Genomic DNA, 22,947 nt, shown 5'->3' with positions numbered 1-22,947 from the left:
ACACACACACACACACACACACACACACACCCCCCCCCGTTAACCTGACAGTATCCCTTCAAAGGGACAGACTATATTCTAGGAATATATAGAACATTGTCATTGTTTACTGAACTCATATTAATTGTAGGATCATAGGAAAGTAGAGCTGGAAGGGATCTCACAAGGACATCTAGTTCAGCCCCCTGCTCAAGGCTGAGAAAGTACTAGAGAAAGTACAAAATATTTAATACAGTGAAAAATGATAAAGATTCAAAGAACATTTCTCCAGTATACCACTACTAAGTGCAGTTAGACAGAAAGTGAAGTCAAGATGTCTAAGTGCTTCACAAACTCAGGCTTCAAAACACTAGGGAGATGGTTATGCCCATTTAGTAAGTGGGGAGGAGTGAGGTCTGGAAAGTAAGGCCTAAATCATCCCAAAATATCCACTCATTTGGGGTGCCAATGTTTGTATGCTCAACTTGTTGCTGCTTAAGGCTGATCCGTCTGCAGAGATGCTTTTCACCCACAACTCCACTTGACTTCAATAAATGTCATAAATACATTTAATTTTTCAGTATCTTGAACAAATTAAACTGTAGCTGTCTCAAAACCAAAACAGACAGCATTAATGGAGACTTTTGGAAATGTAAGTCTAAGTGATTTGCAGTAAGATACACACCAAGATAATTATAGAGATCAGAATAGATCCAAAGAGTCCTGGTTCCCAGTCCTTTGCACTCCATGGAACTACACCCCCTCCTTGTCACCACGCAGAGCAAGAGACAGGTGGAGGGAAGAGACGGAAGAGGAAAAACAGGAGAATTCCTAATGTAATAGCCTGACTGCAGCATTTAACAGAAGCTCAAACTTGCAGTGAGCAGCAGTGGAGACTGCGATCCTTCACATCTCTCTTTGTTCTTTACAAATCAGGTAGAACATGCAAACCACATAAACACCAGTTTCTGTAGCAACTGCCAGGATGCCTCATTTTTTAATAGCTTGGTATTTGTAACAGGAAACCCATGAGAATAGGCTGAGTTACATAAAGGCACTTCTCTCAAGGTATTATTCTGAGACACTAAGGCAACCTGTCAACTCATGCTAATCCTATGACCCTGCTACAGCTGTATGGGTCTGTTTGACACAGCAGGAAAGTATGAAACAGGCCTCTGTAGTTCAACACCAAAGGTACAGGTGGGGTAATCTCCGTCACCCAAAGTAGCAAAAATATTGGCAAGGCAGCCTTATTAATAACACACATGCATGGTGCATTTCCAGACCCTTGCACTGTGGAGTTACAGAGGAAGGAGGTATTAAGTCTCCCTCCTCGCCCATGTTGTCTTCACAGTGCTGCCAATCTGCAGTGGTCAGGAGTGGGCAAGAGACTCTGACAGTCAACTTTTAAGACACACGCATGTCCTCACTGTGCCAGTATTTGCCGTGCCTATTGGACAGGCTTTGTAGCTTGCACTGTGCTCTGTGCTGCCATTGCTAGGTTACTACCAGTTACTGAGATAGCAAGTTTAAAACTAGGTTGGATATATCTGTACTACGCTGCAGCCCTGACAGTGCTTCGCAGTACAAACATATCCTCATTAGATGGGGCACTGTATACCTTAGTTGTACTGATTTTTCTCAGGTGATAATAAGAGTATTATTTAAGGAGGCATTTGTGCTAAAGGTACAAACCCATGTTTCAGGAAACCTGGACTCTTTACTAGTCTCCCACAGACGTGCTCTGTGACCTTAGGCAACGAACATGCCTCATTATTGAATGGTGATAATGCCAGTGTTTTAAGGGTCATTTACTAGTGCTTAGGTCAGAAGATGTCATTGGAGCTGCTTCACTGGACATTTTTCTATTGGTTTCAGTGGGAAGAGAATCAAGTCCTAAAAGAACACGATATTACTGCTATGCTCCCCGGCAGGGAGTTCACCGATATCTTCCTCCTGCTGCTGTGGAGCCCTCTGGTGGAACGTGTGTTACACTGTCCCAGACGCTGGAACAGCTGCTGCCTTTGAGAGAAAGAACCTTAAGCGCTGTGAAAAAATGTGTAAGACTCGAAGCGATGCCTATTTATTTTCCTTTGCTGCTTTTCTGACTGAGCCAGTGCTCCACAGTCAGAACTTGCACAGCCTCCTGTTTTGTTTTGTTTTTTTGTATGCATTTGGCTAATGCATTTTCAAAGATAACCTATTTTTCTAAACAGGGCTTTGGAGGGAACATCACACCTGTGCAGACATCTTACACAAGGACTATGCACCATGTTAAGTCCTATTTAAGACTTGCAAAAAGGACTAAAATGGTGCATAGTCCTTGTGCCTAGCCTCATGCAGAAGGGTTGGAGACTACCAGTAGAGAATAAGCACACTGGAGAAGTATACCAGCAGTAGAGAAAGAAATGTTGCTATAAATTGCGGTGATGAAACAGTTGGTCAAAGGGATACCTTTAACCCAACTCTATCATAACAGGCAAAAAACTTCATTAATGCAATAGTAACCCTTTTGCTGGCCATTTTTTTCTGAGAAATAGGGAAAAAGGATAAGTTTTACTTAGGTTCAACATACCACTGGCACTGTACGATTTTTGTAAAATCTGTTTCATCCAGTCATACAGAGCTCTTTGTGCATTTGCTGTTGTTTTGTCATAGAGGTCCTTGAACATGACAGACCTAAATGATACAATGATGTATGCACATTATTTGATGAATGGAATCTTTTTTAATGGTACAGATATGCAACCACACTTTCAAAGCAGCAAAAATGAATGAAAACTAAACACCTGGAAACCACAACCACTATATTAGACTCATTTAGGAAAAATATATTAATCAGAAACCAAAATTAATTATTAATTGTTTTCATCAAGAAATAAATGGCTTACAAGTTTCTGAAAGCATCTTCCTGAAGATCTTTTGGGAGGTTGCCAATGACAGCAGGTTGAAGATAGCTCACTGAAGATACCCGCAAAATCTGGCTTAGTATATCCACACATTCCATAGCACTCAAAGCCACAAAGCATTTTTCCAGTGTAATAAAGAACAGTGTCCTGTTTATTCCTGGGCTTTGAAAAACTCTCTCTCTAATCCCGTCCAAATCCAGAACAACACTTCCCAATTCCTGCAGGTATCAAAGGGTTAAGAGAATATATTTCTTCTGATAATCAACTTAATATAGTATTCATTTCTGAGGCATGACAAGAAGCACTATAGAAACAACAAGCTACTGTTCTGAAATAGTGTAGCTGTAAAACACTGAGTCGGATTCCATTATTTGAGATTATTCTTTTCTACTATGGACTGAAGGCCTGATCAAGCCTCTCAGCAAAATGAAAAGCAGCATGAAGCACACATGAAGATGTATGTACTTGAGAAATCGTGAAAGTCTTTGGCACAGAGTGGTCAACTGTCCTTTTACCCATGTCCTGTCTCAAGAAGACATTACCAAACAATCCCTCTCCAGAACTGAGTAAACACAAAGAAGCATACTGCAGGAACAATCTTATTGCAACAGAATGATGGTCTAATAAGTCATTTCCCCTCTCAAAAAGTCTATGGTTCTGAGACAGCATGTGAAGGACCAATATTTCAGGGTCAGTTCTAGGGAGTGTGACTTTGCACCACAGCAATATCAATCCTGGTAGTTACCTGTCAATATAATGGGAGAAAATGACACTTGCACCTCACCAACAGAGACCTCTTGCTGACTGGTATTAGTTACAGAGCTTCCATGTAGAGCGTGCACAGACTCATGTGCTCTGACACTATGATCAAAGTCACAAAGGCCTGAGAGTTAAGCAGACTCTCCAGTTATATTTATGCTGGCCACCTATCCAACAGGGAACACCTGTCTTTACTCCAAGTTTGGTCTCCATCCCCGAAGGGAGGAGTGTGTTGTTAGCCTCTCTACCCAGTGAGAAAGGCTCTTTTTTCCATATCCAGGTGATGGTCCTGGTCTTGCAGTGTGATTTCAAAATTCACATGGAGCCCCACTGACTTTGTTGGGACTTCATGCGGATGTAAAAAGCCAGCGTATAGATCACACTGCAGTATCAGGCCCTATGTTGGAAGAGATTGCTCTGTCTCATACTCAGCTGCTTGGACACTGTTTCCATCTTTCCACACACTGCCAACAAGATATGTAAGAGACCAGATGTTAGAGTGTGGGACATTCACTGTGACCCCTAGCTTGGCCTTTTTCCATTTATCCAAGGCAGCTCTTACTTTTCACATGCACTCTGTGTAAAGTGACTTACCAAATGATGCTTTTTGCTGCTGAAGAGAAATTTCATTGCAGTTTGAAATTGCTGATGATCAGTCTGTTGAAAATCTGACAGCAGTTGTTTGGGCTGGTATAAAAGATTCTCCAAGTTGTTTTTTATAGAAGTCTACAACACAGAGAAACACACACACACACATATATTTATATTTTGCTCATGGTGTTATTACTAGCTTAATCTTTTACTCCCTGAAAACTTTGTGTAAATAGAAGTAGGGACATATTTCAGCACATCACCTGCAGGGTACAGGACCAGGGTTCCTAGTACTTACCAGGTTGCAAGGCATAATTTTTTACATCATTTTGAAAATAAAGAATATGAAGGACTTTGCCGACTAAGGCTAAATTGAAAAAAAATACACAGCTGGGTATGGGGAAAAGTGTGTGCCAAGGTATTAGGCTAAAAGCCACTTTCTCCCCTTATACTCTGTTTCCAGTTAAAAATCTCAGACCTGTTCTGAAACTCTGAGAGGAAACAGAAAGCATCACAGGGCTGATGAGTGCTAGCACTTTGCCTTCACTTTTCACTGGGCTGAAGTAAAAATTTATGCTAATTTTTAACTGAACTCTTTGACAATTAGCTTGAAGTTCAGGTTGTAACTATTTTGTTGTTTTTGTACAGAAAGATATCCATTGCATGCAGGGCACATTTAGTTTTCTTAGAGCTCTAAATATCTTCCACTCCAGGAAGACAAGACTGACTAATGGTGCTTTAAAACACTAACAAAACTAATCTGAATAAGCAAATGTTAAAAATCATTAGAAGCAGAGAAATATATTGCCTTTTTCTTAATGAACATGGCAATATGAGCGATGCAGTAGCCTGACTTTTTTGGGTGCACAAGTAGTTCTATCATTTACCAATGATATAGTGTGACTATGTATTACTGAAACCATTATTAATGTATGACCTATTGCTGGAATACAGCTGGCTCAGAGGGGAGTATAAATCCTTAAACCGCTTTATCCTTATACAAATTGTTTCAAGGAGTTAAACAACTAATTATGTTTTCTAATTTATGCTGTAATCTAATAACTAGTAATAAATTGAAAGCTTCACTTTAGGTAAAATTCTAACCAGAGCCTCAGCTCCACTGACTTCAAAAGAGCTGTATCATTTTCCATCAGATTAGGATCTGGCCCTTCAGGCTGCCCCCCCTACATCAGTGATTACCTTGTACACTAAATTGTCCTGTAAATTTTATTTCCAAATTCAGGTTATAACCCTTCATTTCTACTTCAGATCAACAAGCCCTATGTACTCAACTACTCACCACAGTCATCAATAAGTACTTTAAGCACATAACAGAGCTCTTGTGAAAAACCCAAAACTTTAAATTAAAAACAAGACCTTAATATAAGCAACACTTCAGATTTGGAAGAGCACTGGAACCCTAGGAAACTCTGAACTGCACGGCCACAGACTTTGCAAGATGGAATTAGACCCCACACTGCACATTACAGATTATTCTTATTTGGGGGAGCAAATTCAGCTCTAGTTTAGGAGGCTGCAACCCTACCAGTGCCAATAAAGTTACACCCAATCAAAATTTGGCCACCCACCAATTGTAATGATTGATGGGTGAAAGGTGAAAGTGTCTTCTGTAAGGTACTCTAATGCGTCACATTCCCTCAGAAGCAAGGCAGACCACAGCTACCTGGGAGGGGAAGTCTTTCATTTTGGGGAGAAACAGTGTAGCAGGGTTGCTAAGCCACAAATATAGCAGAAAACAGTACATTAAAGCCTTCAGTGCTTTCCTGTATTATTGGTGTCTTAATGCTTTACAAATTGCTGATGACCACAAAACCCAAGTAGTCTATATTGCCCTGCTGTCTCATATAGACTTATTGGCCATCTCTAAGATTCAATTGCTGAATTTGGACTAAAGATACTAGCTGTCTTAATCTGTTTTTCCCTTTTCTTTGATAAGAATGTTTTGGTACATTAAAAAGTACAAACCTGGAGGCTGCCAACTGTAAATATAACTTCCTGATCATGAAAATAGCCCATAATTTTTTTAAGCATATCTGGTGTCCATGCATTAGTGCTACAATGAAAAAAGGACATAAAATACCAATAAAACAACTATATAAAACTGCATGAGTTCGTAAGAGAATATAAACAGACAACAGAAAAGCACCATTATGAGTTATGCCCATATTAATGGGCCTTTGTTCAACTTTGACACAACAGATTTACAAAAACTGCAACCTGCTGAATGCAGTGAAAAAAAGTTACCTATCAAAAAGCTGTTGAAATAAGGCAGCATTTATTTACAGCCTCATTCTTGTTTAGGCATAAGAAGTGGTAGTATGCCTATTAAAAAGATATAAAACCATTGTCACTGTGGTTCTAAAATCATAATAACCTGATGTACCCATCCCATTCTAACCATAATGTTGTAATTCATATGTAAATTTAATATAGCTTATATTTACAGTGCAGGATGATATTTATATCTGAGTTACAAATTACCTTTGAAAATGGAGTATATCAAGGAAAGCTATACCAGAAAAAACAAATACAATGGTTTATTATACTGTACTATACTTGAAAATGTTTTAAAAATATAAAAAGGGAAAATTTTGCACATTACCATTAAGATATTTTCCAGCTATTACTTCCTCCTAAAGAGCAAAAATGATAAATATATATGTAACAATACCAGCATTTTTAGATTACAGAGTTTTGGTAGATATATTCAATAAAAATACGTACCACAGCCTTGTGTAATAATGGAGGCAAATCTGTAAGAAAGTACTGACATTATACAGCTTTTAATTTTTTTTTTAATTAGACAAACATATGTCTATGATAAAGTCAATTGATTTAAATGAATGCAGCTTTGGTCAAATATATTTTCCAAGGTCCCTTCCAGCCCCAATGTCTATGAAATCCACAAGTAAACAGTACTAATAAAAATAGAGTTGGGGGTTTCCTCAAATAAAAGTAAATATTTCTAAATAAAATGTTACATACAACAAAGTGGGCAAAATCTTGGCTGTCATAACTCCAGGAAGTTATAACAAGGGCTTTGATTCCATTTTGCCAATTGTGGCGTGTCAATTTTACTATACGACTTTTTTCAAAACCCACCAACTATTTCCCCAAACAAGATTTCTGATCTTACCTTCAGAGTTCTGACTACTTGTCATTTCCACATGATTCATTACTAATAAGAACCAAATCCATTGATTTTTGGACATTTCTCCTACTGTTATTAGAACCAGAAGATGTTTGGAGTGCAAAAGAAAATTTAAAAAAATTAAAGAGTAAAAGTGAAAAGACAATATTTATACAAAATTTTCAGTTCTAAATTAAAGATAACACTGACCTACTAAGTTTAGAGATCAGAATTGCTCTAAGAAGCAAGAGTGGTTTGGATTTCAGATCTCAGCTTAGGCCCTTCTCCATTATATTAAGGGGAAAAGGGTAAATGCATGTACAGTCTTAGTCATATCACAGTCAGTCCTACCTACCTTATATTAGGTAGGTCTTTAATTTTACTTTCTATAGAATTTAAGTCATATTCTAGCTAAAGGATGAATGCACTTTAATAAAGAGGAAATATACATCTTTGAAATGGCATACTACTCTTTATAGCTGTGGCAAAGCAAAGAGCCAGGGGGCCAATGGATTCTCAAATGAGTAAGAGAACAAATCCTGAAAAGAAAAACAAAAAGTTTGAAAGCAAGTGACAGATAAACCATTCCTGATGATTACTAGAGTATCTCATGCACACATGACCCTTGAGAAACCCCTGTATGAAAGCCCCTACCGTATCTGTTGACCTCATACTATTGGGACATACTTCCTGCAGGGCAAGCAGTGGAGTAAGAACTTGTGAGGGAGCTCTGCAGGGAAGTACCAAAGGAAGGGTTCAACCAGACCCACACCTGAAGTTTTACAGGTAGCCGGATTTCAGTCAATGTCTGTCACTCTCAGAATGAAAACCAATCGAGTAAGGAGACAGAGGCCCACGCACCCTGGACCATGTGCCCCCAGATTTTGAGATCGCGGCGTGGCATCCTACCTTCTCACACAGCGACGCTTTCTTTGCACGCACGTTTAACTATCCGGCTGTCCTTCTGGTGACAGAGCTTGGATCCTTTCTCTCCCCCCGGTAGCTCAGACGCTCCCTCCCAAACAAGAGCTGCTCTTTGTTCCTAAGTCGCCTTCATTTTACGTGCCAATTCCCTGCCACCGGGGACATCGCTCCACTTTTTCTTGACCATAAACCTTTCCCGTCTGCCCTGCCCAGCAAATGAAAGACAGAGCCAAGCTCCTGCAGGAGAAACCGGTCTAAACCTCAGAGTCCGGCGGGGAAGCGGCGGCCTCACAGGTCCCAAATCCATCCGGTGCTGCCTGAAAAGCTCAGGGCTCTTCTCTTTCAGCGGCTCCCCCGGGAGGGCTCCGGTACATCCGTCCCATTCAGCCGGATCCAGTTTCCCACACAATGAACTTTCTTGTGTCTGCCTCCCCCGTCCCGCGCCGCTCGGCACGGGGCTGGCCCGAGGGTTTCCACCCCGGCGCTGAGGGCTGAGGGCGCGGGGCCGGGGCCGGGGCCGGGGCCGGCTCTGGGGCCCGGACCGCGGGGGTCGCTGGGGCACGGGCCGTACCTGGCGGCGGCAGCTCTTCCCGGGCTCCAGGTGCGCGCCAGCATCCCGCCGCCCGGACCCGCCCAACGTGGGGCACTGCACGTGCTGTGGGCATTTGGGCGGGCATATTTAAAATAAAGCTCGGTGGAGTTGTTTTAAAGGAGCTAGCCCAAGTTCCACAACTTCGTTAGCTCATGGGTTTAGTTAAACTTCACATGACCTTTAGCGTGGTCAACTATTTTAAGAATGGTGTCTTGCACTGCTTGTGTTTCCTCTTTTGACAATGCCAGACTAACCCCTAGCATTTGGGCGTGTGCGGTCATGGCGTTTGTGACACGCTGCTGCTTGCATCCGTACATGTGTTGCCAAGTCCAGCTGTAGGACGATATGCTGTAGCCAGCCAGCTATAAAAGGATGCTGAACTTCCTTCATTTGAATGGTTGCAACTTCACAACAAACTCACCGAGAATAGACTATGGGATACAATTAAAGGTAGGTCTTTCCCCACCTCTCCCCCTCGAACAGAGTGATTAAAGAAGTCAGTTGGCTTTTACACAGGGCCAACCTACAATCACAGGGAAGAGAGGATCCTGCCACACTGGCCACCTGTTAAGGGCACCAGGCGAGGTTATCTGCTCTAACATGGTAACAGGCTCAGCTCATGCAGGGAAAGGCCAAAGTGGCTGTGTGACCTGCAGTTCTGGGGAGGGGCAAGCATTCCCTCCGAAGATTGAAGAGCAGTGTGGCAAGTTGAAGTTTCCAGGCCTCTGGGTTTTCTTTGGGAGCTGGGAAGCCCTGTGGCAAACCACCAATGAAGGCTTAGAGCCAGGACATGACCCACAAGGTGAACTGGCTGGAAACCATGCAGAGCCTGTGTCTGCATGGCAGTGGAAGTTGGTCAAAACCAACAGTGAACCATTAGGGAAACTAAACACAAAATTCCCCTGCAACCACCTACTCTCTTCTTTCTCGCATCCCTCAAAAAATGAGGAAATTTGGATTTTGAACTCCTAAAACCAGGCATATACAGTCCAGTGTTTTGGCTTTGCACATCTCAGAATTTGAATCAAACTGTAATTAAAATCTAGCTTTTTAATAATAGCATCTTCTTTTAAATCTGTTTAGAGTTTCCATTTAACTAAAAATGTTGGCAGAAAGCAGAGTAGCACCTTAAAGATTCTTAACCAGGTTGCTGAAACACCCGTGGCTGCCCTAAGATTTTGTTAAGGGTGCTGTTGCATGCCACACAATATTAGCTCTGTTACATGTGCAAGCACCTACATCCGATTCAGAAGATAATTCTTATTTGAAATTTCTGGGTTTAAGTGTCAAAGCATTCGGATCTTGTGCGGTCTTTCTGAATTCTTTGTCATAGTAAAAAAACAAGTGTAAGTTAAAAGTTAGCATTTTCCCAGGGGTGCCTGGAGCCTAAAACAAAGTTGAGAACCACTCCATTAGAGACTAACTGGTTCAAAGAGGCATACACTTTTGTAGGCAACAGCTTACTTTGTTATAGCATCTGACAAAGTGGGCTGTCACTTATAAAAGCTTATGCTTCTCTGAATCAGTTAGTTTCTAAGAGTCCTGGCAGACATGTATTGCACAATTAACATGATAATCATGCAATAAACCATAACAAGCCACAGGTTCAGGCAATTTATGAAACCATACAACGGCAAACCACTCACAAAGGTGTTCCACATTCAATGTGAAACATCTTTGTGGCTGGTTTGTAATTGAATAGCTTTAATGGAAATGTATGGCATAGAGCCCAGCCTCAGGCTGCACAGCATGGCTTTAAATGTCCCCATATGGGAGCTGGTGGGCTCTCCCTGTGTGAGGACATTTAAAACCACCCTGTGCAGCCAATGCCAGATTTATGGCATAGGCAGCTAGGGACCCAGGAGGTCCCAAATTCCTAGTTGCATGCACTCCAGTGCAGAAGCAGCATGTGTGTTGCCAGGAACTGGGAGCTCCTCATCCATAGCTCCTCATAGCCCAGTGTACCCTTACAGCCAGTTGCATACCACAGCTTATGAGCAATAGGATGGGAGGAGTTCTGCCTCCCACCCTGTTTCTAACAATCATGTATCCTGTCATGCCAGACCTTGAATGTCAGTCATGGCAGGATATGGGATTGTTGAGATCTGGGGAAAAAAAATCCTTTGGATCCCATCGCACCATTAAATTAATGTCCACCAGAGGCCTAAGGTGATACCCTGCTCTGCCTTCTGCCTGACTTCAGACTAACTCTCTCTCAATATTTGTCTTTACACATATTGATACAAAATTTTAATCAGCAGCCTTGGGCAAAAGTATCTTTGGTAAAGTGGCTTTTTTTTTAATGGTAGTACTTTTCATGCTTTTAACCTGGTGTGTCTTTTCTTTGGTTATTCAATTCTCCTGTGGCCTTTTGTGAACTTTACCTGAAGTTACACTCCAAAAGTTGCATTTTGTCAATTACACTCATGGAAAATTATATTTTCCCTTAAACTGAACCTGAAAATGTGGAGTCAACTTGATCTTTCATATACAACTTACGATTGGAACCATATGGTTCCAGATAATAGTCACGGATGAGGACAGTAAAAAAAAAAAAAAAAGACTGTAATTATGTAGTAAACTAGTTGAATGATTGGTCTTCTGAATGTATTGTATTGCATTAAAAGGGTAACCAGCACTGGCTCCTAGCAGGTAGATCCTGCTGGACTCATCTTGTTTCTTTTTACAACCAGGTTACAAAATGCTTAGATGCAGGAGTCAAGGTTGATGACATTTACTTAGATTTTAAAAAGGCCTTCAATATAGTGTCTCACCCCATTCTCATAAATAAACTAAGTGGCTGTGACATAGATGATTATACGGTCAGGTGGGTGGTGAATTGGCTTAAGGGATGCACCCAGAGAGTGGTTGTGGATAGGGTGGTGTTGACGTGGAAAAAATGTAGGCAGTGGGCTACTGCAGGGTTCAGTCCTCGGACCAGTGCTGTTCAATGTCTTCATCAGTGACGTGGATGAGGACATGGAGAGCACTCTGTCCAAATTCATGGGCAACACCAGATTATGGGGAAAAGTAAACATACTAGTGGGCAGGGAATGGAGCAGATTTGGACAGGTTGGAAGTGGGCAGAGCAGAATAGGATGGAGTTTAACAAAAATAAGTGCAAGGTACTGCACCTTGGGAGAAGGAATCTCCAATACAGACTGGGAGATGACTTCCTAAGCAGCACAGCAGCAGAAAGGGATCACAGAGTCAGTTGACTCCAGGATGAACAGGAGTCAATATAACAAAGGGATCAGCAAAGCTAACCGCACTCTATCCTGCATCAGCAGGTGCATCACAAACAGATCTAGGGAGGTGATACTTCCCCTCTATGTGGCATTACTAAGGCCACAGCTGGAGTACTGCATTTAGTTTCAGGTGCCACACTTCAAGAGGGATATGGAAAACCTTGAGAGTCCAGAGGAAGGCTACTCAGATGGTTAGGGGTCTGCAGGTAAGGTCCTATGAGGAGAGATTGAGGGATCTGGATCTCTTCAGCCTCTGGATCTCCTCTCAGCCTTCTCTTGCAGTGGCCATCTGCAAATTCATTGGCAGGGGGTGGGGGGCAACAAGAAATAGGAGATTCTCTATAGGAGGTGTGTGCAGGGCACCCTTTGGAGTCACTAGAAACAATGGCCACAAACTGACAAAAAGCAGATTTAAATTAAACATCAGGACGAACTTCTTTAAGGTAAGGGTTACCAGAGTCTGGAATGGGCTTCCAAGGGAGGTGGTGCTCTCCCCTACCCTGGAGGTCTTAAAGAGGAGACTGGACAAGCACTCAGACTCTAGCGCTTTCCTGCTCAGGGCAGGGGATCAGACTCAATGATCTACTAAGGTCCCTTCCAACCCTACACATCTAAAATCTATGAAAATTAATAGTAAAAAAGGAACTTAGATGAGACTTGTCAACTAAAGCCACGATCCCACAAAAGACAGACACACAAAAGGAACTCCATCTACTGCAAGTAGTAGTTAAAAACAATGGGACTATTTACAGTGTGTAAAGATGCATTTAAGTCCTCTCAGGGTCAGGCCAAAGTGCAGGCTGGTGTGAGCAGAGGTAAATATATAAGAATCTGTTCACATATTTCCTCTTTTGTTTTTCATGATCCAATGTTTTCATTTACTCATTTGAACACAAAGCAAGAAATAAAATGAAAAAGAATAAAGTTTATTTACAGTAGTGTTCCTAGGGATGGGGTATTGGGTGCTAAGGGTAGAGGAGCACCAGAATGGAGGCAGAGGAGTGCCAGAGTGGAGGTAGTGGGGCTTGGGACTCTGGGCAGGAAAAATGAGGTCAAGAGTCTCCTTGTCAGCCTCATACACTCCCCCACACCATGAGAATCATCAGTCATTAATAGAACTTGTTTAGACTTAAACATTGAAAATAAAATGGTCAGTCAGTTCTTCTTTACCTGCCAACAACCACATTGAGATTTCTGTTCTCTTTCCCAAGACCTAGACATGCTGCTTACATTTCAGGTACAATGAGTCAAACAGCTGCCACCTCTCTATTAGGTGTTGGTGATGCTGCTAATTGTTGTTATGAGATGCTAAAAACCCCTAAGTATCTGAATCTGGCTTAATGACCAATTGGCCTTTTTATTTACCTAGTCAGGGCTGTACCAGGTTAGTGAAGTGGCATATTTAATTGCCTACCTGAGATGTCACATTTCTCACAAATGTCAAGATCAAGTTTCTGAGAGTTAGATTCCCTAAACACTTGTAATTACATGTGAATCAGCAACCTTGGATTCAACTGAGCTATGCAGTTCTCCAGTAGTTATTTTAATTGTACACAATATGCTTTAAGTGCTGATTTACTAACTTGGGAGAGAAGAACCAAAACACCACCCTCCCACAGTCCTCTGCTACATTGCTAACATTTCAAATAAAGACCAGGTAGTTCTCCTCAGAGGAACTGTAATGCGACAATTATGTTCTCTAGCTAGCAAACAAGCTCAGCTTTGAAATACAGGCAGATCTGATTATACTGAGGTGTAGCAATCTGAGAGTCAGGAGGTGTTCCACATACCTTAAAACAGAAACTCCTTTCTGAAAGTCATGAATTTTAAGGATAATAATGTGTCAAAATTTATTAGATTAGCTATTTCATGACACAGGCCCAAAATTTCACATGTAAAAGTCTTCCTTTATGTCAACCAGATTCAAAATGAAAGAGTTGTTAAATAAACAAATGCAATCTATATAGTTTATTACACTAATCTTTCCCATGTAACTGCATTAAAGTAGGGATAGACAATTTTTTCCAACAGTGGGCCACTTAACTAGTTTTGGTGAGCTGTTGAGGGTCATGCATGTAAGATATTTCAGAAGATATGATTTTGACAAATTATAGGTAAAAAATATATAATGAAAATCAAACATCTACTACAACATTTTATTTAAAAAAATTTTTGTCCCGATTTATGTTTTTTTGAGTAGTATATATGGAGGTGATTGCATAAGAGCTCAAAATAGTTTTACTTTTGTACACTGTGGTATAGGTGTGTGTGTGTGTGCATGGGGAGGGGCTGCCCAGGCGCTAGGGCCTGGGACCCAGCTGGGGGGTGGTGGGAGGGAAGTAGGGGGAGTGGGGTGGGAAGGAGGTGTGTGCAGCAGAGCTTGCCTGGGTGGGGTGCAGGTACAGTTCACTGCCCCCCCCAGATGCCCTCGTGGTGCTCTGCATGGGGCCAAGCCCTGCCCTCACATGGGGCAGCCTGCGCTGTGCTTCCACTCCATGCCTGCCAGTCAGCACTGCCCCAGCCAGTGCGCACAGCTTTCTGGTGGGGCTGCTCCTGGTGCAGCCGTAGCTGCCTAGGTACAGCTCAGCCCCTCATCTTTCTGCCCCTCCTGCACTGCTCCAGGCAGCGCTTGGAAGCCGTGAGGATGCGTTCCAGGCACTACATGCCTAGCCAGGTAGGGTATTGGCTGGGGGGGAAGCTGCAGCCAGACAACCAGCTTGTTCCTGGCTGCCTTCCACCGACTTAGCTGCCCACAGGTGGCTGCTCATTGCACTGGGCAGGCTGAGTGGGTAGAAGGTGGCTGGGAGCTGGAGTCCTGGGGTAGGAGCCACCTGACTGGGCATCTGCTGCCTGGCATGCATCCCCACAACTTCTCTGTGCTGCCTGAAGTGGTGCAGCAGGGGCACAAGGAGCTGCCACACCAGGAAGATGTGTGTACTGGCCGGGGTTAGGGCAAAGCTGTCTGCTGCGCATGGGGCAGGTGCAGGCAGAAGCATGGCATGGGCTGTCCTGGATGGCAGCAGGTGAGGCTCAGCCCTATGTGGAGCGCTGTGGGGGCAGCCAGGCCAGATGCAATCAACTGTGGATCTGGCCTGTGGGCAGGCATCCACATCAGTCGGTGGGCCAGATCCAGCCCATGGGCTGTATTTTGCCCACCCCTGCATTAGGGCCACATAACAGTTTAGGTAGTGAAGGTATTCAGGTAAGAAGTCTTTGGAAAAAATGAGGTTCTGCTGCAGATGAGAGATGCAGGCTGTGGCTGTAGGTTGTCTTCAGTCATTTTAAGCCTCTATGGCTGCCACCCTCCAGTTTTAGGCCCAGATGCTCAAAGGTTACTTTGAAGATATGGGCCTTAGTTCTTAAAGGTGTTTTGCTCAACTCCTGGAAATCTGCCATGAATAAATGTTGACATTATTCATCAGAAAAGGCTGTGAAAGCTGATATGCCTTAGCTGGAAGGGAGAAGGATGTAAACAAGTCAAGAAAATTAATGAAAGAACATCTTCTTTCTCTCCACAAAGGAGAAATGGTTCCTATTACATCAGTGAGTAACAAATTACTTAAATGCTAATCAATGAACTCAAGATTGTGCTGCTACTAAGTTCTTACTTGTATATTGAACAATCATGGCTACAGTTACAAAAATGAACACAAAAATGAAGGCAAAAACATCATCTCAAAAAGTTTATTAGCATGATTAAAAACATGAAGAACGACAGTCAGAGGTCAAGTAACTTCTTAACATGGAAGAATATCCATTCCGACACTTTATAGTCAACAATGTTTTTGAACTGAATGGACAGCCTTATGGCCAGATTTCACTTGATTGCTTTAACAACAATCCACACCTTGTATCAGTTTGCGTATCATCATGACTATTGCTTCTGTCCAATTCTGATTCCTACTGCAATTAATTATAAAAAAATATCTTCCATTACTCTTGGATTGCAGAATGCATTGTTAAGAGTTGGTAAAAAATTCTGAACTGAAGAGTGTTTTAAAAAAACTGTCCTTTCTAACCGTACTACAAAGAAATACATTAGTATTTTGGCCTTTAAAATTCTTACATGGTATTTTTTTAGAATGGCAATCCCAAATTCCTCTCCCTTTAAGTAATCATACAACAAACACCTCTTTCAGAGGCTGCTTCTTGGGTTTGACTCTGAAGATTTACTTCACATATACTTACACTGGCTTGAGGACGAAGACAGCATCATCTAATACATAGTAGTCATTATACATATCACCTTCACATAAGTATGGCAGTCTGGTGAAAGCTTCAATGGCAAAACCAGCTTTCCTGAAAACTTCCGGCAGGCTATTGACCTGTTCTTCCCAAGTGTGCCCCTTGATTTCCAAAACTTCTGAGGGCTTTTCCCACTTGCCACCTACTAAGAGAACAAAGAACTTTATTTAAAAAAAATTTTAAAAACCTTTCCTGTCTATGGTATTCTCTTTGCAAAGCTGCTTACTTTCTACTCCAGAGTTTATGACCCATCCCCAAAACACATGGCTGGCAAAGCATCTGTAAAGCTCTATAGAAAGACCATCACACTGAGAGGTTTGGCTGGAGTTCAGAGGCAGGTGCCCCATAAAGCTCATTTTTTGTTAAGTTCTTTTCAAAGGGTTTTCAAAGTCCAAGCACAAGTCCACTTAGCCAAGTAATTAACTCCAAATGGAGTGAGGCAGGGATTTGACCTCTGTGGACTGAGAGCATCTAATTAAGGGATTTGACCAAGATCTTATAGCGATCAGGGCCCCAAGTCTCCGTTGTTGAAGTAGGCTCCAGTTCCTTACAACAAATACAACAAAAGGCTAACAACCATAAATTGGTCATAAAGTTCTCAATGTGACCACATTTTCCTTAATATCCAGAAAACAAAAACAGAGGCTCACCACAATAATAGGATTTCACATTATATTATGGAATCTTCAATTTGGGCTTGTGGATCACCATATACAGCGCTTCTATTCATCCAAGGGCCATTTGCTGACAGGTGAGAAGAGGATTGTGTGCTTGCGGCCTTGTTTTTTGTGAAAGAGTGGGTGAAGATTAAATTTATTTATTTATATCTCACCCTTTCCAAAAGGCTTAGAGCAACTTGCAATAATGCCTTTGTTAGGATAAGAAATCACAACATTTTCAATAACCAATTAAGCTATCTGAAACCATATAGCTAGAAGATAGCTGTTTTACAAAAGCAGCAATGAATGCCACTGTCAAAGCAAATCTAATCCAATGATTTGGTTTACAATACTGTACCTTTAAGGATGTTACTATCAACCATACTGAGTGCCTCTAAACATATGCAAGCAGGAAGGACCCAAACCACATGATACAGATCACTCTGCAACTCCAAAAGTTTCCTAATGAAAAGTTCCTCTTTCTTTGAGCAGAACAATTTCTGGACAAACGCAGGGAAATGGCATTGTTCAAGTGCAAACTGATTCTAGCAGTGAAATTCACCTGGATTCTACATAATGTTGGTAAGGCATTTTATTTTTTAAATTTACTGTACTTTTAACCTCCCTTGTATTTATTGCAGATAAATGGCAAGTTTGGCTGTTACAATTCTGAAGAAGTCTGTGAAGTGTTGTGTGTCCTTCATACAGGGAAAGTGCAGCAACTGTGACCAGTGGCTCTGTTGCTCTGTGACACAGAAAAAGGAGGATTCTTTACTCTTTTTCCCATGGAGGCTGATACATTCAAATCTGCCTAGATTTGGCCCACAAGGAATCTGAGTACAACAGTGAAGGACACAAAGTAACCAAACTCTTAAGTAGTGATAGTTATGCAGTCACACTTGTACTCTACAGATCCGATTACAATCAATGCATATTTTGTAATAAACCCAGATCTGACCAGTGAAAGGAGTTCATGTTTTTGTGTAATTTTTTTTTTGTCCAATACTTTTCTAGAAAAAGTGGGGGCACTTACGTTGGAATGAGGACTTTGCAAACAGATCTCCTAATTCTGTGCATTTAGCCCCCGACTTGAATAAACCAATGTTTGCCTCAGTTATACTACAATTGTAGATTTCAATAATGTTTTATAATTTATGGAAATGCCCTTTTAATACTAAACTGAAAAACTTTAAAGTTGCTAATGATTCAGTTCCTTAACTGAACTTCTCTGCTCTGCTTACCCTTTTCTTCCTCAGTGTACTACTTACATTTTTAAAATGTCAAAATCAGCAAGTGAAACTGTTTGTTCTGCAAAACCCAAAGACAAGTGTAACAATCTGGCAAGGCCATTTATGCACAATTTCTGAAGTCTGGTTGATGTTATAAGAACTGCTGCACTGGGAATGCCTCAGTGTGTGTGAAAAAAAAAATCACCATTTGCTGTCAAGGCTGTTTCACTCTCTCTCAGATCAGAAGTACTAGAGGACAGTTAAACTTTAATGGATATCATGTAAGCCCACAGACAATAGGATGGCTGTCACACAGGAGTAAAAAAGAAGATGAAATCAGCTTTTTCTAACTTCCCTGCAGGTGCTGGGACTTACAGCCATAGAATTTTCAGAAGAAGAACAAAGAAACAAAGATGTCTGAGACATTAAGGAGGGGGACCAGAGACACATGAAGGTTAAGCAGAAGGCAGGGGGATACTTTTCTACTGGGGCGGGGGAGAGGGGACCTTGTTTAATTGCGGAATAAACTAAGGAAGAAGGTAACTGGCTGCACAGGAAAGAGACTATATTTTTCAGAGAGAATGTGTGTAGATGGGAGATCCTGGGCTTCTTGGAGGGCACAGGCCAAAGAACATTCAAGACTGGTAAGAAACCTGAGGCAGAAAAATACATATGGTATGTATTACCTAGTCTAGATGGGTATATTCCTGTGCTAGCTAATGTGAATAAGATGCCTGAGAACACTTACAAGGTCTGTGTGCTGGTTCTCTTTTAGTTTGTGGCTACTAGGTTAGAGATCTACAAAGGCTAGGGGTGAGATCTGTTGTAGCAGGGTAGCTGGACCTCTCAGTCCCACTGCTGGAAAGGGTTAACAAAAGACTGCCCTGCTAGGACATCAGAGGTGTCAAAACAGAACAGTGCCGTGGCTTACTCAAACCAAAGGAATCTTAAAAGCACACATGAGTGTAACATATTGGGACCCAGATGCTGTAGCCTGGTGAATGTCCAGCTGAGCAAGATCTACTATGGTGGTAGCATAGCTGATTACACGCCATGCATATTTTGCAATATGTCTATAAATCTTTTGCTGGTACACTCCTTTCAGTGAAGTAGAAGGGCCTACATACAGTCACATAATTAATACCAAACTAAGTTTTTGTTTCTCTTCAACAGGTAGTGCTACAGATGTCTGCAAAGTTACTGTCTCACAACCCTCATTTAGGGAAGTGAATTATACTCCCAGCACCGTGAACATAACATGCAGTTTCTATGCTTCTGAATGCCCTGGACTTGCTCAAGTTCTGTGGTTTCGTTTTCTTGCTCTTAAGCATGAGGCTTTATGCACACCTATGTGCACAAACACTGGCAAATTCAAAGTGATTGGACCATCTAATGATAAAGCTTCACTTCAGATCAGCCATTTGACTGTAAATGACAGTGCTGTTTATTTCTGTGGAGTAGCATTTTCACAATCAGTTTCACCCACCTCTAAGCAAACCGGTGAAGGTACGACTCTGGTGGTAAGAGGTCAGTCAACTACTACTTTCTATAGCAATACTTTAAAATCCAAAATATTCTCTTCACTTATGTAAACATTCAGACATAGTCCACAAATTCATTTACTATAAATTAAAAATAATTAAAATCGCAAAACAGGGCCATGGTACCACCTAAGCTATTTGAATGAAATACGGTATCAACAAGAGTTCTGTATTTAGAGCCAAGATAAAATATCTCCCTAGTTTTAGTGGTAAAGCTAATAATAAGCATGTTTTAACAGTTTACTAACAGGGGGCACTCTTACATGTGCTCCAAGTGTGGACCGCTCTAATTAAAGTGCTACAGTGTCTCATGCATCAGCGTCCTTGCCCTTCAAAATGGTGGCAGGAGCACTTGAGTTAAAGCTTGTTCAACGAGCTTTAGTTTAAGCACCCCTGCCATCATTCTGAAGCGTGGGGGTGCCGATACACTAGACACTGGAGGCCATGGGAGCATGGTAATTACCACTGTAATTACAGCATGCTGGAGCACCCCGCAGCACATTTACAGGCACCCAGGATGCCGTACCCTCATCTAAATGTGAGTGATCCTCAGGAAATATTCTAGGAGTAGACTAGAAGATTTGTGCACTGCATCATACTATTTGTTCAATGTCAAAACTGCACACACCCTGCAACAAATTTCATAAAAGGGCATGGGTTTTGTTTATCAAAAAGGAAATCTCATAATGAGACAGACGCAGACTGAAAGAAAAAAAAAAAAGACTTCTGTTGAGAAACAGCCATTCTGGAAAGACTATCTATGGTATCTAGAGAAGGACCCTGGGGCAAGTTCACTATGTGACCAACATTTTCATTTCTGTGCCTCACTTTCCCACTTTTAAAAGAACACTCATGTTTCCAAGTTGTGGACAAAAAGCAAAGCAAAAGCAACCTTCCTCCAAAACCCCACAACACTGCCATCACCAAAAGACCTAATTAAATGGGTCCTGTCCTAAGAGCTCTATTTTCTGGGTACACACTTGCTGAGACATACTCCCTGTATTCCAAAATAAAAGTTCAAGTAAACATGGCTTTGTCAGACATTCCTTAAGAATCATATTCTAGACCAGAAGGCACAGGGAGTCATGGAGGACAAGCTTAAGTTTTGATCAGCTGGGAACTGAAGATTCATCATTAGAAACATGTTGATTTTTTTGATACCTAAATTACAACCAGGAGGTATTAATGTATTACTAATGTGTGTACAGCTTTTAGTTCCTCAGATAAATAGGGCTATGGTACAATGTATTATTTTTACTAAAAATATCATGCAAATAGAAACAGCTATACATCATTCTAACACTTTTTTTAATGAATAGAAAGGACTGAAAAGGACCACATTGAAGAATACATCCTCATGATAGTCCTCTCATCCTTACTGTTTCTATACAACACCACAGTATTTGCAGTATTTATAGTCTACTACAAGGTAGGTTTAAATTTGATTTTTCTGATTTTTCTCCCATCTTTTAAATAACTTTCATGTTTTCTATTCAGAAGAGCCAAGGGCAATACTGGTTTGCAGAAGCATTTGCAGATGAGTTTTATATAACATGCAAATGCCCCCAAATCCTCATTATAACGATCTCCGCTATTTATGGTTTTTCAAAAAATAAGGAATTAAAAAAAGGGAACGATAGCATTATTTAGTTTAAACAAAAAAAATCTAATATAGTTATCACATCAGCCCTGTGGATTTATTTCTATTGGTAAACTAATAATGGAATTTATATAGACATATGTGCAAGCTGCAGTGAAATAAACACTAACAACAAAATTTAAGATTTCCTTTAAAGCAATTTTTTTTTTTTTTAAGTGCCATCATAATCAGTACTTGGGACTTAAATAACCTTAATAAAAGTTACAGAGATAATGAATCCTTCAATGTTATCGCAGGGCAATGCATTTAGCATTACTACAGCATTACTTCAGTTATTACTTGGAATTTAAAGCTCTGTAAGTAACTCTGTCATTTTCTTGCAGTCAAAATCTAAATTCCTGAAGAAAACTGAGAGAGAAAATGAAAGTGGAGAGCAACATGTATGTTAATATTGACTGTATTCATTTGGTGCATCTTCAACTCGTAGATTTGGTTTTTTTCCCTTCTTTCAACTATAAATCTTGAATATACATTAAGCATGGATTTAAGTTGGGTGACGGAAGTTTCAAATAAAGGGCGGGGAATCTATAGAGCTAATAAACCCTGTAGGGTTTCATAGATTTCATAGACATTAGGGCTGGAAGGGACCTCAGAAGATCACTGAGTCCAGCCCCCCGCCCAAAGGGCAGGGAGTCAGCTCGGGTTATAGGATCCCAGCAAGATAAGCATCCAATTTGCTCCTGAAGGTGTTCGATGTGGGTGCTTGAACCACCTCCAACGGCAGGCTATTCCAAACCTTGGGGGCCCGGACAGTAAATAAATTCTTCCTTATGTCCAGCCTGAAACAGTCTTGCATCCCTTGGGGTGCTCTGGTAAACAAATGTTCCCCCAGATCCCGATGAGCACCCCTGATAAACTTATAGGTGGCCATCAGATCACCCCTGAGCCTGCGCTTTTCCAGGCTAAACAGCCTCATAGATCTCAGCCTGTCGTTGTAAGGTCTGTTTTCTTGACCTCTGATCATGCGCGTGGCTCTTCTCTGGACTCTCTCAAGCTGCTCCACATCCTTTTTCAATTGTGGGGCTCAAAACTGGACGTAGTACTCCAGCTGCGGCATCACCAAGGCCGCATACAAGGGGAGAATGATGTCTTGGGATTTGCTTGAGAAGCACCTATGGATGCAAGCCAGCCTTTTGGTCACTTTACTAGCCACAGCATCACATTGAAGGCTCATGTCCATCTTGTGGTCAATGATGACCCCCAAGTCTTTCTTCTGTAGTGCTAGCCAGCATAGCACTGCCGAGCCTATAAGGGTGCTGCAAGGTTTTTCCTCCCAAGGTGGAGAACCTTGCATTTTTCAGTGTTAAACACCATCAGGTTCTTGTCTGCCCATTTCCTGAGCCTATCCAGGTCAGCCTGGATTGTCCTCCTGTCTTCAGGTGTGGATGCTTTGCCCCAAAGTTTGGTGTCATTGGCGAACTTGGCCAGTCCACTTCTAACTCCAATGTTCACATCATTAA

At 41.5% G+C, this 22,947-nt stretch overlaps 3 protein-coding genes across 3 annotated transcripts in view; 1 reads left to right on the top strand and 2 right to left on the bottom strand.

The window, feature by feature from the left end:
- Positions 1–8,118, bottom strand: part of LOC109294478 (otoancorin-like) — an 11,077-nt gene extending 2,959 nt beyond the window's left edge. Inside the window, exons 1-8 of the mRNA XM_019512861.1 lie at positions 7,396–8,118; positions 6,984–7,012; positions 6,862–6,892; positions 6,741–6,768; positions 6,225–6,312; positions 4,242–4,373; positions 2,871–3,106; positions 2,555–2,658 (exon numbers count right to left, since the gene is read on the bottom strand). Of these exons, the coding sequence (XP_019368406.1) occupies positions 2,555–2,658; positions 2,871–3,106; positions 4,242–4,373; positions 6,225–6,312; positions 6,741–6,768; positions 6,862–6,892; positions 6,984–7,012; positions 7,396–7,471 (724 nt within the window). The 5' untranslated portion in view covers positions 7,472–8,118. The remainder of the gene's footprint in view (positions 1–2,554; positions 2,659–2,870; positions 3,107–4,241; positions 4,374–6,224; positions 6,313–6,740; positions 6,769–6,861; positions 6,893–6,983; positions 7,013–7,395) is intronic.
- Positions 8,119–15,821: 7,703 nt separating this feature from the next.
- Positions 15,822–22,947, bottom strand: part of METTL9 (methyltransferase like 9) — a 25,827-nt gene continuing 18,701 nt past the window's right edge. Inside the window, exon 4 of the mRNA XM_019512858.1 lies at positions 15,822–16,543. Coding sequence (XP_019368403.1) covers positions 16,338–16,543 — 206 coding nt within the window. The 3' untranslated portion in view covers positions 15,822–16,337. The remainder of the gene's footprint in view (positions 16,544–22,947) is intronic.
- Positions 16,550–22,947, top strand: part of IGSF6 (immunoglobulin superfamily member 6) — a 16,109-nt gene continuing 9,711 nt past the window's right edge. Inside the window, exons 1-4 of the mRNA XM_019512857.1 lie at positions 16,550–17,639; positions 19,460–19,813; positions 21,147–21,256; positions 21,811–21,867. Coding sequence (XP_019368402.1) covers positions 17,576–17,639; positions 19,460–19,813; positions 21,147–21,256; positions 21,811–21,867 — 585 coding nt within the window. The 5' untranslated portion in view covers positions 16,550–17,575. The remainder of the gene's footprint in view (positions 17,640–19,459; positions 19,814–21,146; positions 21,257–21,810; positions 21,868–22,947) is intronic.

The sequence above is a fragment of the Gavialis gangeticus genome, unplaced genomic scaffold, assembly GCF_001723915.1.
Source record: "Gavialis gangeticus isolate Ggan-Ray unplaced genomic scaffold, GavGan_comp1, whole genome shotgun sequence".
NCBI classification, from domain to species: Eukaryota; Metazoa; Chordata; order Crocodylia; family Gavialidae; genus Gavialis; species Gavialis gangeticus.
Note: the sequence above shows the minus strand (reverse complement) of the source record. Positions and strands in the feature narration are given on the sequence as shown.